The sequence below is a fragment of the Pelecanus crispus genome, chromosome 1 (assembly GCF_030463565.1).
Source record: "Pelecanus crispus isolate bPelCri1 chromosome 1, bPelCri1.pri, whole genome shotgun sequence".
In the NCBI taxonomy this organism is placed as follows: domain Eukaryota; kingdom Metazoa; phylum Chordata; class Aves; order Pelecaniformes; family Pelecanidae; genus Pelecanus; species Pelecanus crispus.
This window is the reverse complement of record NC_134643.1, coordinates 156,691,453-156,706,618: the sequence shown is the minus strand read 5'-3', so window position 1 is coordinate 156,706,618 and position 15,166 is coordinate 156,691,453. Positions and strand designations below refer to the sequence as shown.

The 15,166-nt window shown below is 39.8% G+C and overlaps 1 protein-coding gene across 3 annotated transcripts in view; it reads left to right on the top strand.

The window, feature by feature from the left end:
* Positions 1 to 13,215, top strand: part of UXS1 (UDP-glucuronate decarboxylase 1) — a 66,950-nt gene extending 53,735 nt beyond the window's left edge. The window contains exons 10-15 of one of the 3 annotated variants that reach the window (XM_075711438.1): positions 523 to 642; positions 4,997 to 5,040; positions 6,265 to 6,325; positions 7,749 to 7,806; positions 10,287 to 10,390; positions 12,437 to 13,215. In XM_075711438.1, coding sequence (XP_075567553.1) covers positions 523 to 642; positions 4,997 to 5,040; positions 6,265 to 6,325; positions 7,749 to 7,806; positions 10,287 to 10,390; positions 12,437 to 12,568 — 519 coding nt within the window. In that variant the 3' untranslated portion in view covers positions 12,569 to 13,215. The remainder of the gene's footprint in view (positions 1 to 522; positions 643 to 4,996; positions 5,041 to 6,264; positions 6,326 to 7,748; positions 7,807 to 10,286; positions 10,391 to 12,436) is intronic. The other 2 variants (XM_075711448.1, XM_075711442.1) reach the window with 2 other exon arrangements.
* Positions 13,216 to 15,166: the final 1,951 nt, after the last annotated feature.

Genomic DNA, 15,166 nt, shown 5'->3' with positions numbered 1-15,166 from the left:
TGGATTGTAATACATGCATTTACACAGCCTAATAAGTAGTGTGGAGCTAAGAAACATTGTGACTGCGGTTACAAAGCGACCTACTTTATAGCATTGGTAAAGGTACTTAACTGAAGTGTTCAACTTTAGTGCTATATCTGGTGATTATGAGACTTCACTTATGTGCAAAAAATGTAGGTAAGTCCCAGGTGAAGTAAGTTGTTGTTGGAAGGGTACTATTGAAAAATCTTGAAGTTCTTGTTGGAAGAAAATGCGTGTGCTGAAATCATCAGCTATTCTAGCACTGATTTAGAATTTACATTGTAAATACTGAGAAGTAGTATACATTACTTTGTTGTATGCACTACAGTTTCCAGTAGGGTTGATGAGAGGTTAGAAGTTTCATGGTGAGAAAACAACGCTTGTTAAAGCTGTAAGAGGGATCCTTAAGAAAGCATTTGGACAGGGGAGAGTTAATTTGCACTTTTAGGAAGAAGGACACTCTTATTAAGGCAGTAACAATTCTTTTTTCTTTTCCTACAGGAAGGAGTTGAAGTGAGGGTTGCCAGAATATTCAATACCTTTGGTCCTCGAATGCATATGAATGATGGTAGAGTTGTCAGTAATTTTATCCTACAAGCCCTTCAGGGAGAACCACTAACAGTAAGTAATGACTTCTCAGTGACATGAAGAGTTATTCATCTTTATACCCTATCCTCATGTGCTATGAAAGAGGCTTGTTTTTAGAAAACACTGAGGTTTCCCCCCTCTAAAAATCTAATCTTTCGGTATATCAAACTCAAGTGTATAGAATTATATACCCGAAGATGTGCTCTTGATAGTATTGGTGTTCCTTTCCCAGAGAGAAATAAGGCTACCATTTGCAATCTGAGAAAGTGTTTTAGTCTTCCTGAACTTCAGTCTCTGTCTGTCACAACTCTTCTATGGGGGCACAGCATGACAAGGCTTACAGAATCATGTTTTGGTACTTCCTTCTGCTGAGGAACTTTCTCTGAACCCTTTTTGGAAGTTAGGCATCTAAATGTCTTTTTGCAAGCTTGGAGATCAGCCTAAGTTTCCCATGTATAACATAACATAAAAGGCCTTCAGGCTACCTCACATATTAGTAAATAAAGCCAGCCAGGACTGGATTTTGTTACCATTGACAAACTGGTGTGGCATGACCCACGTCTATACAGCTAAATTTTCCTGCTGAAGCAAGTTGTCACATCCAGACTGTTTGCTGTGAATGGTCCTTGGCTCTTGATGGTGCTTAAGCAATGTCACAACATTGTCTGGGAGAGCAAGAGCTGGCATAGGCCAGTACTCTGCCAAAGATGCTGCTGGTAATGTAGCAATACAGACCGTGCCTGTAGCGATACAGACAATGCCCTGATCCTGTTTCATTTACTGTTATAAAATATTGAGGATATGTAAAATAAATGAGGAGACACCCTGATACAGGGAGAAGTAGTTTGGAATCTGAGATCCTTTGTGAGCTCATGGAAACATTTACAGTTTTTGACATACGACAGACATTTCTTATAAACATCTGTTAATATTGCCTAGGTTAGAAGAGTGAAGTGCCAGGAAATCACTCAATGGCTTCTGCTAAATGTTCTGCTAAAAATGTTGCTAAGTACCTCCATGGGGCAGCTATCTTGAGATTGAGGTAGCATTCCTGTAATGGAGACTGTAAAATCCAGAGTTCAGCCAGGAATTCCTGTAGGAAGGAGCAGACAATCCAAGGAGAAAAGGATTAAAGTTTTGTGGCAACTCCCACTACTGTGACTCTTGTAAAGCAAAATCTGAAACTGGACAGAACACTGAAGAGTCTAGACCAGGGAATAGCCATGCCCAGGCAAGATGAAGCTTGGTGTCCTGTGGTAAATCACCCCTAACTTTAATCTTTTTCAAATAATATGCCAAAATATCGTTACCCCCTGTAAAACTTGGGTAGTAGACACTACCCTACTGATAGGGTGAAATCTAGAACGCTTTATAAAAAACAAAATTAAAAAAGCTCAAATGGTGTTTATCCTGCAAAGCAGTACACATCTCCTGACTTAAGTACACTGATAATTTTTGAAAGATTGGTCTTCTCTGGAGGTCAGCATTTGCTTACTTTCTTGCTGTTTATCAGTGATTGCTAACTTAGGCAATTTGTTATGTTTTAATGTAATCAGTGATGCATCTTGGCTACTCTGTTGTTCCTAAGCATTGCTAAATTTCTGGTTTAGGCTTGTGGTTATTTCAGAGTAACAAACCTGTAGTAATTTGAATGCTGTGTTCACTGCATCTTCTAAAGATTTTCTTGTTCCCCAGAGATTTACTTTTTTTTCTACAAAGCACTGTCAGTGCTCAAGAGTATGGTAGCAATTGTGTGATGCTGACTGTGACTTAATGGCCAGTGTTTACAAGGACATATGACATTTAATGTGTCATATAAGTCATCATTAAGACCTGATCTCAGGGCTTAGTCTTGAGTAGCTGACAAAGACAGTGAGCCCAGCTTGCCTAGTCTCTCCTTGTAGGAATCTGCTCAACACTGAATAGGCTAATTGCACAACCACGTGGGTTCAGTGCTTTTTTTCCTTTAAAAATAGAAAAAAAAAAAAGCACTCAAATTCCTGCAGAAAGAGTTTCATTTTCTTATCTAGGTGTCCCCCCAGAGCTGCAGGCTGAGGCTGGTTCTGTTTGTTGCAAGACACTAAGCAAGTAGAAGCAGACAAGAAGATGGAGCTTTTTGCTTTGACACTTTTGATCCTTGTAGGACTTGCTTGTATCAAAATATGGGTGTAACCATATACTGCTTTGTCAGTAGTGCATGTTCCCAGGATGGCATCCTGGGTCATAAAGTCTGAGCCTCTAAATGCTGTTTAGAAAGCTTATCTAGCCTACAGAGGGTCAGAAGCTATGTCCGTTTTTCAAGTTTGTTCCCCAGTGCATATAGTGCGCTATTGCCATATTTGGCCTCTCAAACGTTTTTTTCATTCACTCTTAGTTTCTGAAGTTTTATTGGAAGTAGTACTGTAATCTTTTATAAAAAGAACAAAGTGAGAACACTAAGTGGAAGTTTTGTGAAGCCTTACTAAATATGAAGCAGTTATCTTGTTTTAAAGCATACAATCCATGGGATATTTCAGAGCATGAGTAAGAGAAGTCTGGAATCAGTGCTGTTCTGTGGGAGGAAATATTGAAAGCTTTGGGGCTGTTTTGGTTTTGGGTTGGTTTGGGGTTTTTTTGTGTAACTGACATGCTACCTAGACTTTATCAAGAATGTAACAGAGGATAAAATAGAACATTTTGCCCAGCATCACTGTTCTGTAGAGAGTAACTGTCTGACACTGAAAACTACTGAGTGAGAATTACTGAATATGAGAAAAGAACTAAAGGAAGAGTTGTTTAGCTGACCAGGTCAAATAAAATTAATTATCAGCAATAAGCAGTAGTTGAGACCAAAAAAAATGTCACCCTTGTATCATCACAGAATTTGGCTGGCAGGAATACCAAATGTTGACCTTTTTAGAAACTGAATATATTCACTCTCTTGATTCAAAGTACTTGTTCAAATGGAGTAAATAGTCTCTTGAGAAAACAATCTCTTTAATTTGAAGAAATTATAGCCTGTGCAAACATGACCATTGTTGCTTTGTAGTATTGTAAAGGAAGGATTTATTAAGAGGAATTGGGAGGAGGAAACTGCGTTGTATTTGCCAGCCACCACCTGCATGTCGGAAAGGTGGCCACACTGATGACTTTGCAGAAACCATGCATAAATGACTTAGTTCTGTAAAACGAGCTAAAAGAAAACAAGGAGGAAGCTCTTTATACATACACAAAATCTGCTTCCTGTTTGTTTTGGGAGTCCATCAGACTGTCAGTGTGCTCTCCTGGTGCATCCTTCTCACAATCAGTTATTGGGTAAACTCGTAAACCCCTGATCTTACCCAGTGCCTACAGAAATGTGAACTCTCTTGGTTCTGAACTGGTCTCAGAGAGTAGCAGGCTTACCAAGTGAGAGATAATGGCATATATACCAATTGTATTGTCTTTTCTGTCCCCTCGGAAACCAAACATGCTTTCTATTCTGTCCTTCCAAAAAGTTTTTTTGTTGTAGCAGGTTGATGGTAAGAAGTGTGCATCCCCAGTTAAATTTAAGTGTTTTCACCACTTAAATATGCCTACTGATAGCTTTCAGAATTTAAGTATTCATGTTCTGGGGACTTTAGTACTGCATGCAATTAAACTGTAAAAAAACTAGTGTTAGATCGGATACCATTATGTACACTTTAAGTACACTTTAGCGTCTGTTGGAATTTAAACAACTTGCTTGGTCCAAAGTGCCAGCACATAACCTGAGAAAACTTTTTATTTTTTCCCCTCTAAGATTTTGATACAAATCTGTACAGGTGACTTTGGGAGTCATATCCTCTAGAAATTATTCTACTTCCCATTTCTCCAGATAGTAATATTTACAGCCACATGACCTTTTTTTTTTGTCAGTCCTGATTGCTTTAAATGCTTACAGTACTATTTTTTTTGACAATTTTTTAGAGACCACTAACATTTGGTGGTATCTTTGAAGTTGGCTGTTGTTAATGAGCAAAGAAAAATTGTTTGTCATAACCACATCTTAGTAGTCTGAGGTTTGCTTTAAATATTTGGTGCTCTCTTCTGGCTGAGTGCATGCTGCAGCCTCTTTCAATGTTCCAGGAGAGGACAAAGCATCACTCTGTCCTACATTCCTGAGAATGTTTCCCACATGCAGAGTTCTGGTTAACAAAATGCCGAAGGTTATCTTTACTGGACACACGTCCAAGAGGAAGACGACCTTCAAAGAACTGATGCTTTGCCAAAGGCTCTGCCAGCACATCTTTTTCCATTCCGGTAACAGTGAGCTTGTGTCTCAGGTGTTTCACCTTAGGACATTTTTCTAGAATGGTGAGGAAAAGATAATTGGGCTAGAGAGGACTTTTACATTTATGTAACTTTTCTGATTTTCATCTGTTTTTAGGTCTATGGACCTGGAACTCAGACGAGAGCTTTCCAGTATGTCAGGTAAGCTTTGTTTGTACTGTCTGATATTTACTTCACTTGATGTTTTTTTGAGCTTGGCCAACTTTGTGTGCATGTGCATTTTAGTCAAAGAAATTAGATTCATTCTTAGGCCAGCTTTGCTTTCAGAAGGGAGACCTTGAAGTTTTTAGAAGTACCGAGAAATGAAATGTTAGTTGGCTTAGAACTTTGAATTGAGATATTAATGTGTTCTTCCCTTCAAGGGACAGCAAGTAATGGGTAGGTAAGTTTTTAATGCTGAGCAGTTTGTCAGTCCTTGCATTTTAATGCAATGCTGCCACCTTGTGCCTGCAGGCGTGCCGTGGTCGGTGCTGTGCTGTACACGCACGTGTCCCCGTCTCGGGGAAGGAACTGGTTGAGGGAGTATTGCTGTAGCTAATATTTGCGGTGTAAACAAGGCCAGAGTGTACTTTCACCAAGAAAAAGTGAATCTGTTCCGGAGAATCTTTTCTTCTGTCATGCTAGCTGAACTTCTGTGCCAGGCTTCTGGGTTGTTTTAATCATTCTCCGCTTGGAAATGTTCTTTCCCTCTGCTGAAAGTAGTAACAGCGGTGATAGACGCTACAGAAACCCCATCAGTTCAAAGTAGCCACTCCTTTCCTGATTATAAGTCATAATGAAAGGGATCTGAAGTTGTATGTCCAGGGATGAGCGGATAAGTTTGTTGCTGATAACCCAAAATAACTGCTGGGGGGAGGTAACGCCAAATACTGTTTTTTAACGAACTTTGCTTAAGAATTTCTGAAAGCAAGAAGACAATTCAAATAACAAACTGCAAAGCAGGTGGTGGTGTCATGGGCCCCTGTCTTACAACTTGCTCTGTTCTGTTTGAAATAGGTTGGAAATGAGCCTCTAAATATGCTTGGGTACTGGAGGGAAGAGGAAGTATTAATTGTTTTTTAGTAACTTGGTATTTTTTAATATTCTTTCATATGCTCAGATGAGCTATAGCCAGTGTATCCCAAAGCTAATCACCCTTTCAAACTAACCTCCAGTTCAGTATATCTTACAATAGGGACTGTGGAACAAACAGCTGAGAAAACATGCACCCATTGAAGTATACACTGTAAATCTGATTTTAGCATTCCTCATTCAGCTGCCTGATCCTGCTCTACTGGAGCTCTGAGGAGGCAGCTCTCTTTTTAGACAAGAATATTATTTATAGGGAAGTGGAAATTGCCTGAATCTGTTCTTCCCTTTTTATAGTGACCTTGTGAATGGGTTGGTGGCGTTGATGAACAGCAATGTCAGCAGTCCTGTCAACTTGGTGAGTATGAGAGCTCCACCCTACTGTGTTTACTGTGCAGTGGCAACGTCGCCTCTGTTTTCCTCCTTGTCACTGATGCTGGTTTCTAGAAGAAATAAATGGAGCAAAAAAGCTCTTTCCATTATGAATAGTATATTCCTCCATGTATTCTCTTTATAAATAAGAAGATTAAGCCCCTAGATGTTGAGATCTTACAGTTCCAAGAACAGGATAAATTTGCTAGAGTTTTTCATTTGTTTTAGCAAAAAGATTTATGTAATTAGAATATGGAACAAACGAACAAAATATGGGGGGGACGACACGCAAAATACACCAGGGAAATGATTGAAGACTGGTTTTAATGATAAAAAGCACTGAAGGAGTACTTAGGTCTAAATAATTAGAAATCACTTCATACTAGCCTTGATTAGAGGCAAATGGGATAGTATTCGATTGTATAATTTTCTAATATTGATTAGAAATTAACTTTTCTAATAGGATTTTTGTTCTGTCGCATTTGTTGTCACCTTATTCTCAGCAGCAGATACAAGAATAGAAAAAGGATGGCATATGCCAGGTCATTTCTGTGTATGCCAACTTTTGCCAGATCAGGTATTCAACTCTGCAGGGCAGTTTTTCACTAGATTTTCCTTTTTTCTGTGGCTGTAAATTCAGTTCTATGTTTCTATCCGAATGCTGGTATTTTTAAACCTCATCACATCTTTTGTTTCCAGAAGACTTAATGTTTAAATCTATATGTACTTAAATGTTCAGCTTTAGGTTAAATGATGTAGTAAGAAGAGTTTTGCAACAATGAAAGCTAGGGATGGAGGGAATTGAGTTTGTTGAAGGTGAGCTAATGCTAACAGGAAGCTTTCAGCATTTTGTTCAGAAATGTTGATCAGGACTTCACATGCATGTTGGTCAAAAAAATGAGAGTTAAGAAAAGGAATATATAGGAAAGCAAAAATACATATTGATATGTAAGATGTAGTAAATGCAGAAGCAATTGTTTGCAGCTATATTGTTTTTTTGTAATTCTGGATGAACTAAGAATTTAGTATACTTCATTATATCGTCTGTCCTCAACTCAGCAAAGTCCTTGAATCCAGATTTCAAACTGATGATGTGTTTGTGTGGGCTGCTGAGTGGTCTATGCCTTTACCATGACTGAGGTGCATTTGCCCATTCTTTACAGACTGATTTTTTTGGGCACCCCCCTACATACACTGAATTACCAAGGCAAATGTAATGGAGGGCAACTTTTCTAGTAAGTATGGAGCTTGTCAAAGTTACATTTTTTTTTCATCAAAGTAGGAATAAGGCATAATGTTTAGCTTCTTCAGATTTTCACATGACCCTGTTAGAATCGTCTCATGTCAGAAAGCTAACATGTCTTATGGTGTTTAATTGCTACCGTAACAAATATCCCTTCTATTTCTAGGGAAACCCGGAAGAGCACACTATCCTAGAATTTGCCCAGTTAATTAAAAAACTTGTTGGTGAGTATCGTAAGTAATTCTTAGTAAAGCTTATGAAGTACTTACTGTCGTTAGATGATTATTACTTGATTAGTGTGTGTAATATGTGGATAAATTAATTGGTCCTTGGATTTCTTAATAACTTTATCAAAGACATTTAATTGTATCCTGATCATATAATTAAATATTAATAAGATGATCCAAATCCTCTCAATTGTATGTAAAATATTGCATGAACAGTAGAATGAATACATTCTTTCTGTGTATCTGTGCAATCTGTACCAATTATTTTGTATAATGTTTATGCTTTTTTTTAACTTTGTTTTGGCACAAGGACAATACATAAATGAAATGTAAAACACATGAATGAAAATGTCTTGCATAACATCTTAGCTGAGATATGGATACTCCAACAAGGTGGTTCTCCACAATTATGCAGGCTGTTCTCCTTCGACTACCATTAAAAACCTCATGCTGTGGTGACAGCCTTTCTCTACTTTTCACTGATCTACCAGTGACTCTTGCAAGGCTGTCAGCACCTCCCTTGTATGTAGCTGGGAAGAAAACACTGTGGCTTTCTCTTCATTCTTGCTCTCATACCTGTAGCAAATCGGAGCACTCAAGAATGGAAGTGAAGGGCTGTGCTTAGTCTTCTAGCACGGCTTCCTAATGAGATGAGACATACCGATGCTATTAGCCAACGGTATTCAGTCTGTAGATTCCAGCAGTGCATCTGAGGGATCTGAAAAAGACAAGTTCAAACATACAGTACAGAAGCTGACACGTGATGTTTCTAACAGAGGACTATTCCCTCTGGAAAACATCTGTGAATCCACAGATCAGGGAAGGAAATTGAAAATCACAGCACCAAACCCATCAAGCACATAGAATAATTGGTACCTCCATTTGTCTGTTTGTTCACAAACAACTTGATCTGTTTCAGTCCACCCAGAGGGGCAGTTTAGTTCTACATCCATAAAATCCCACAGTGACATGGCATGTAAACTATTTGCTAGATTTGGTTAGAGAAATTGTCCTGTTTCTGGGTGTTGTCATGAGGAAAGTTAAGTACTATGTTAGCTATTTAAATCAGACTGGAGAGTATGCGCAAAGAGGAAGTGAAGTCCTTTTGCAATGCAAAAGTCACAGAATGGTTGAGGTTGGCGGGCACCTCTGGAGGTCATTTGGTCCAACCCTTCTGCTCGGGCAGGGCCACCTACAGCCGGCAGTGGCCCAGGACCCATGTCCAGACAGCTTTTGAGTATCTCCAAGGATGGAGACTCCACAGCCTCACTGGGCAACCTGGGCCAGTGCGGGGTCACCCTCACATTCAAACAGCGTTTCTTCATGTTCAGAGGGAACTTCCTGTGTTTCAGTTTGTGCCCATTGCCTCTGGTCCTGTCAGTGGGCACCACTGAAAAGAGCCTGGCTCCCTCTTCTTTACTGCCCCCATCAAGTATTTATACACACGGGTAAAATCCCCCTGAGCCTTCTCTTCTCCAGGCTGAGCAGTCCCAGCTCTCTCGGCCTGTCCTCATAGGAGAGATGCTCCAGTCCCTTCATCATCTTAGTAGCCGTTCACTGTACTCTCTCCAGTATGTCCATGTCTCTCTTCTACTGGGGAGCTGAGAGCTGGATGCAGCACTCCAGGTGTGGCCTCACCAGTGCTGAGTAGAGGGGGCAGATTATCTCCCTCGACCTGCTGGCAGCACTCCTCTTACTGCAGCCCAGGATACCATTCACCTCCTTTGTGACAAGGGCACATGGCTGGCTCATATTCAACTTGGTGTCCACTGGAACCCCCAAGCCCTTTTCTGCCAAGCTGCTTTCCAGCTGGGTGGCCCCCAGCCTGTATTGATGCGTTGGGGTTGTTCCTCCCCATATGCAGGACTTCACACTTCTCCTTGTTGAACTTCATGAGGTTCCTGCCAGCCCTTTTCTCCAGACTCCTTTCTCGAGGTCCCTCTGGATGGCAGCACAGCCCTCTGGTGTATCAGCAACTCAGTATTGACCTCTGGGGTAGATACACCACTCGTTACCAGCTCCGACTAGGCTAGATCACCACCCTCTAGGCCCAGCCATGCAGCCAGTTTTCAATCCACCTCACTGTCTGCTCAGCCAGCCCTCACTCAATAAGGTTGTTATAGGAGACAGTGTCAAGAGCCTCACTGAAGTCAAGGTAGATGATATCCACTGCTCTACCCTTGGCTACTGAGGAGGTCATTTCATCGTAGAAGGTTATTAGACTGGTCAAGCATAACTTCCTTTTTGTGAATCCATGCTGAAAGCTTTGTGAAATGCTTGGTGAATCCATGTTGCTGTGGGACAGCTGATTCACCCAGCTGTTGGATGCAGTGTAGCTGTGTCTGTGGAAAGTATTTCAGTGGTAGAATTATGAAGCAGAAAGCTGCAGAAAGACTTGATGCTCCAATAGGTAAGAAAGATGTAAATGCAAAGCATAGTGAATTGTGGATGATAATGCACGGTCTCTTGTTTAATAGGCAGTGGGAGTGAAATCCAGTTTCTCTCAGAAGCACAGGATGACCCTCAGAAACGAAAACCTGACATCAGAAAAGCCAAGTTATTGCTTGGCTGGGAACCTGTGGTACGTACAGCTGTATTACTGTTGTTCTGTGCAAAAACACAGGGAGGCAGACGGGGATGGGGGAGGACCACATGATAACGGTGCATTTCAGTTATCAGAATATCTGCTTAACACAATCTCCAGGACCATTGTTTAAAAGGCTGTCTCTCGTATTGTGCCCTCGCTCACGATTCAAGAACTGCTGGGTAAGACTGTATGGCCTGTGCCATGCAGAAGAGCATATTAGCATTAGCATTTGTAATAGACTTAAGTAGAAAAAAAAAAACATTTTTAGGATAGGCATTTTAACTTTTTCACATGCATATTATAAAGTATCTACCTTTCTCTAAGCTCGATGAATCCTCTGAAATAAATGGTACATAGTTACGGGAGCTAATGAGTTTGCTGTTGCTGCAGTCCTCATTCCTGTTTTGCTGTGGTAACATGCATTATGGAAGGAAAAAATTGATTTTATTTTATTAAAATATTTTTAGAAAATCTTTGGAGTAAGACTGTTTTTAAGATGATCTGTACCATCATTGTAACCAAAAAGGTTTTTTTAATTAATAGGGAGAAATATGAGCACCAGACAAGTGTTCTGGTTTTTAGAGTTTGTTTAAAGGGAAATATGTGAAACTCAGGCAAAACAGAAGCTAGCCAGAGAGAGATGACACTTTTTTTTTTTTTATTCTGGTGGACTGAAGTAAACCAGAATAAGAAGCCCTTGTTTTGGACTATGGGTATCATATGTAGAGATGTTCAGAGTTTGTTCTGTGTGTTGATAAGCTCAAAGTGTGCTCAGGGTTAGTCTAACATCTCACCACCCATGATAATGTCTGTCCACCTCTAAAGCTTAGTTACCAGCTGTCTGAGGTGATGTCAAGATTGCGGTTGTTCTATACAGCTAATATGCAAGAAATGCAAAATGTCTGTGGTTGCTGTTTTTTCCTTTCTCAACCTTTTTGGTGAAGTTAACTGTGCAAGTGTATAACCAGGCATAGCTGATGATAAGAGCTGGTTGGTTTGAGGAGGTAAGGTCTACTTAATCCCCAGAAAGGGTGTGACTTTCTTAGCCAGTTCCCCATTCTAGCTAGCACAGTGGTTTGTAGGCTTTTTTAGATTTGCAGACAAAAATCTTTCCAGGAAATATGTGAACCTATCTAGTAAATGTAAGCCTACAAATAGAATAGCTCCAAACCCTTCTGAAAGGATTCACAGAGGCACTGGACATTAATAGGCTATGCCTGAAAGCACAAGGGCAACGGCAAGTGTTACAATCACAAAAGGTTTAAGACAGTTAACTTCATACTTCTGACCTTCTGTGTTTGGCAGTCAGTACCAAAACTTACTCTAAAGTAGCAGTACATCAAGGCAAGTAGTTTTTGTGCTGCTATTTTATCCTCCTGTATTGATGATGGTATCAGCAAGCACATCAGAGCATACGGCTCCTGAGAAAAGTGGGAAGGATTTCTGTTCCTGTCTACAAATCATAGTGTTTAAATACAGGCATAGAATATGAACAATTACAGTTATTTGTATAGGATTTAAGAATACCAAATGAGATACTGGATGATAATTTGTATCCCTTTTTCTGTATACCAGTGGAGCACTGAAGAAATAAAAAACAAACAAAAAAAACCTCCACCACCTTTATACCTTTCTGTGCTATATACCGTTCAGCAAGATTCTCTGAAAGAGCATCTTTGATCATTAAAAACTGAAGGGGCCTAAATTTCTGTGTCCTTATCTCTTTCAATGTATTATGAATTGAAGGCAGAATTTTGTAAGTCTGTTTTGACACTAAACAGACCAATCATAACCATCTGGTGAGATTTAAATTTGCTGGTTTTTTTGACTTGATACGTCAGAAAATATATCTGACGTTTGAAAGCTAACATGCATTAGCAGTGCAGAGATATAACCAGTATGTGGTGCTGTTAATACTTACATTGGCTAAGAATGAGACTTCTAGCAGTCTTTTGATAGCTGTATTAAAAAAGATACCATTGTGAAAAGAGCTGATATGAACTTAGAGTGATATCATTCTCTCCTTACTTTTGGGAACAGGTCCCATTGGAAGAAGGTTTGAATAAAGCAATTCATTACTTCCGTAAAGAACTTGAGTATCAGGCGAACAATCAGTATATTCCCAAACCAAAACCCGCAAGGATGAAAAAAGGAAGAACAAGACATAACTGAAGACTATTAGTTGGACAGGAAATTCCCTGCTTGACATTTGACGGATGTAATTTTTTTTTCGTCTTGTTCTTTGTGAGAGAGACTTTGAAACAGGTATCATGAAGAATAAACTGGAATTTCATTCTGAAGCTTGCTTTAAACAAGTGGATGTGCCTAAAAATAACAAACAAATACTCCCCTTCCCCTGCAAATCTTGCCTTGCACTTTTTAAATCTGTCTTTTTATGTAAAATAGAGTAGAGGCATCTTTTAGTATCTTCAAGTTTTATATCTTGCTGTGAGATCATTTTGTTGTGACTGTCCTTGACAGTTTTATTTACTGGTTTCTTTGTGAAGCTGAAGATAAACACAAATGGGATGGAAAATGCCAATTTATTTATAAAATGGGTACTATAAAATATGAGATGTTCTACTATGCATAAGAAAAAAGCTAGTGGTATTGTCAGGTGAGAGACACTGACATCTAAGTATAGAGGAGTTTAAAAGAATTCTGTATGAGAGCTTTATGTATCCTTTAAAGGAGAGATTTTTTCAAAGGTTTAGTTTTAGTTGTACACTTGAATTTGAGATATTTTCATTGATTACCATGGATAAGGATATTTTGAATCACTGCTGTGTTGTGCATACTCTGGGAATAAAGTTAATGTATTATTGGTTACAGTGGTTAAATATGCTATTTTAATAAAATACTGAAACTTCTATTTACTAGTTTCAGGGTTTCGCTGTGGGCACTTCTCTGGCATTACACATCTGTGCATCTATTGTATATTAATTAGAAAGTAACAGTCTGTAAATAATTGGCTCAAAGTTAATAACATTGGTCTTTCATTGCTTGTCTCTTAACAGATATATGGGAAGGGCTGCAGGATGTCTGCTGAAATAGATTGGACAAAAACACCATGATTTTTTCCAGTTCAGGTAGTTGATAGTGATGGAAGAGTGTAAGATTTTCTTTAAACCCTAGAGTCTGACTTCAGCCTCCCTAACAGAGGAAATGTTTCTATTTTAAGCAGTTATTGAACTGCCAGTAAATGAAAGTCAGGTAATTTCAAGTTTAGTCTGGTCTGAACTGAATCTTCAAGAAGGCAGGTGAGGGTTTGCATATTGGTGCGCTCTGCTCCCATCTGGGGTTATACATCTCAGAAGGAGAAGGCAGGCACCAAGTTTGCAGGGAACCACAGGTGAAAAACAGCTGCTGCCTCTCCAGAAGAGTGACTTTTGATGGAGGGTGGTGGAATACAGTACTGAAAGCTTGTAAACGTAGGACTCGGGAGTAAAAGAAGCCAAGCCGTATTCTCATTTCCATGCCTGAACACAATGTATTGGTTTGGGTTTTTTCTCAGGAAATTTGATAATTGGGATTTTCTGCTGTCACCTGGTCAGGCAGACAAGGTAAAACTGACATGACCAGGCTTAAGGTGCCTATTTAGTCACAGTGATCTGTGTGAACAGGCAGCTCAGCTGGTGTTAGATGCAAGTCCTCCTCCCCTGGGAGGGAATATGCAATGTAGCAGAGGTCTGCGATGAACTGGCCAGCTTGGTGCTGGCAAGTGAGATAAGTCTTCTAGAAGGAGAGGTGTGCAAGGCATCTACTGCTGTGGATTCTTTGAACCTCGCAAGGAGGACCACTCTTGGCTGCTGCAAGTCCACAATGTGAGGTCCACAGTTGGATTTTATTTTTTTTTAAACATGATGTAGTTTTGCTTTATTTCTGTATGTAGGCTGCTCAGAAGCTTTGTAAACCATATTGCTGGTCTACAGACAAGCTACAGTTGCAGACCTAATTTATTTCAAATAGTTCCATGAATATATAGTCTGGAGAAGCCTCATGTCTATCTTTAGCTTAAAGTTTTTTGCGGTGTGGGGAAATCATGGTCTGACAGTATTCCTGTGTCTGGGGTGTTTGCAGTTTCTCTAACCTACACAGACTGGCAAGTTTAGTAGCCATTGAACTCGCCACCCTCTGGGCATTTATGAATGTCTCTTGGTCATCTGTTTTTTCAAGAAACTTTTAGAAATGTAGTATATTTGAAAAAACTTTCACTTCTGTCAGATAGGATTGGAATTAAGTTTCAAAGTTGAGAGAAGAGGCAAGGGAGGGGGGAAGAGAGGAACACAATTGCATAAATTCGTTAGCTTTAGAGAACAGGCTACAAAGGGTGAAAACAGGGCTTTGATTAGTGTGATGGATTGAGCTAGTCCACAGGCTTTTATTAATACTGAGTTTAATGCTACTTCGGGCCAAGAAGTCCTTGAAGATTGTTAGAGGCTGATCAGAGAAGACCTGTCCACAGGAAGAAGATGCTTTGTTAATAGCAAGGGAAGTGTGCGCTCAACGTTGCTAGCCCTAACACCTATACATCTCCTCCCTGAAATTGGTGGGAATGTGGCCACCACAAATCCATAGTTGTTGTGAACATTTCCCTGTGCTTTGATCACAAGTGGCAGGAGAAGGGAATGCCTTATTTGCGGCTCTGACTCCCTAGAGCTACCAGGAACAGCAGCAATAGCTCTGGACAAAAGCAGGGCTCCTTTTGTATGGCAGAATGTTCCTCAACGCGATTCCATATCAAAAGGGAGGTTTTTCTGAAATAACAAT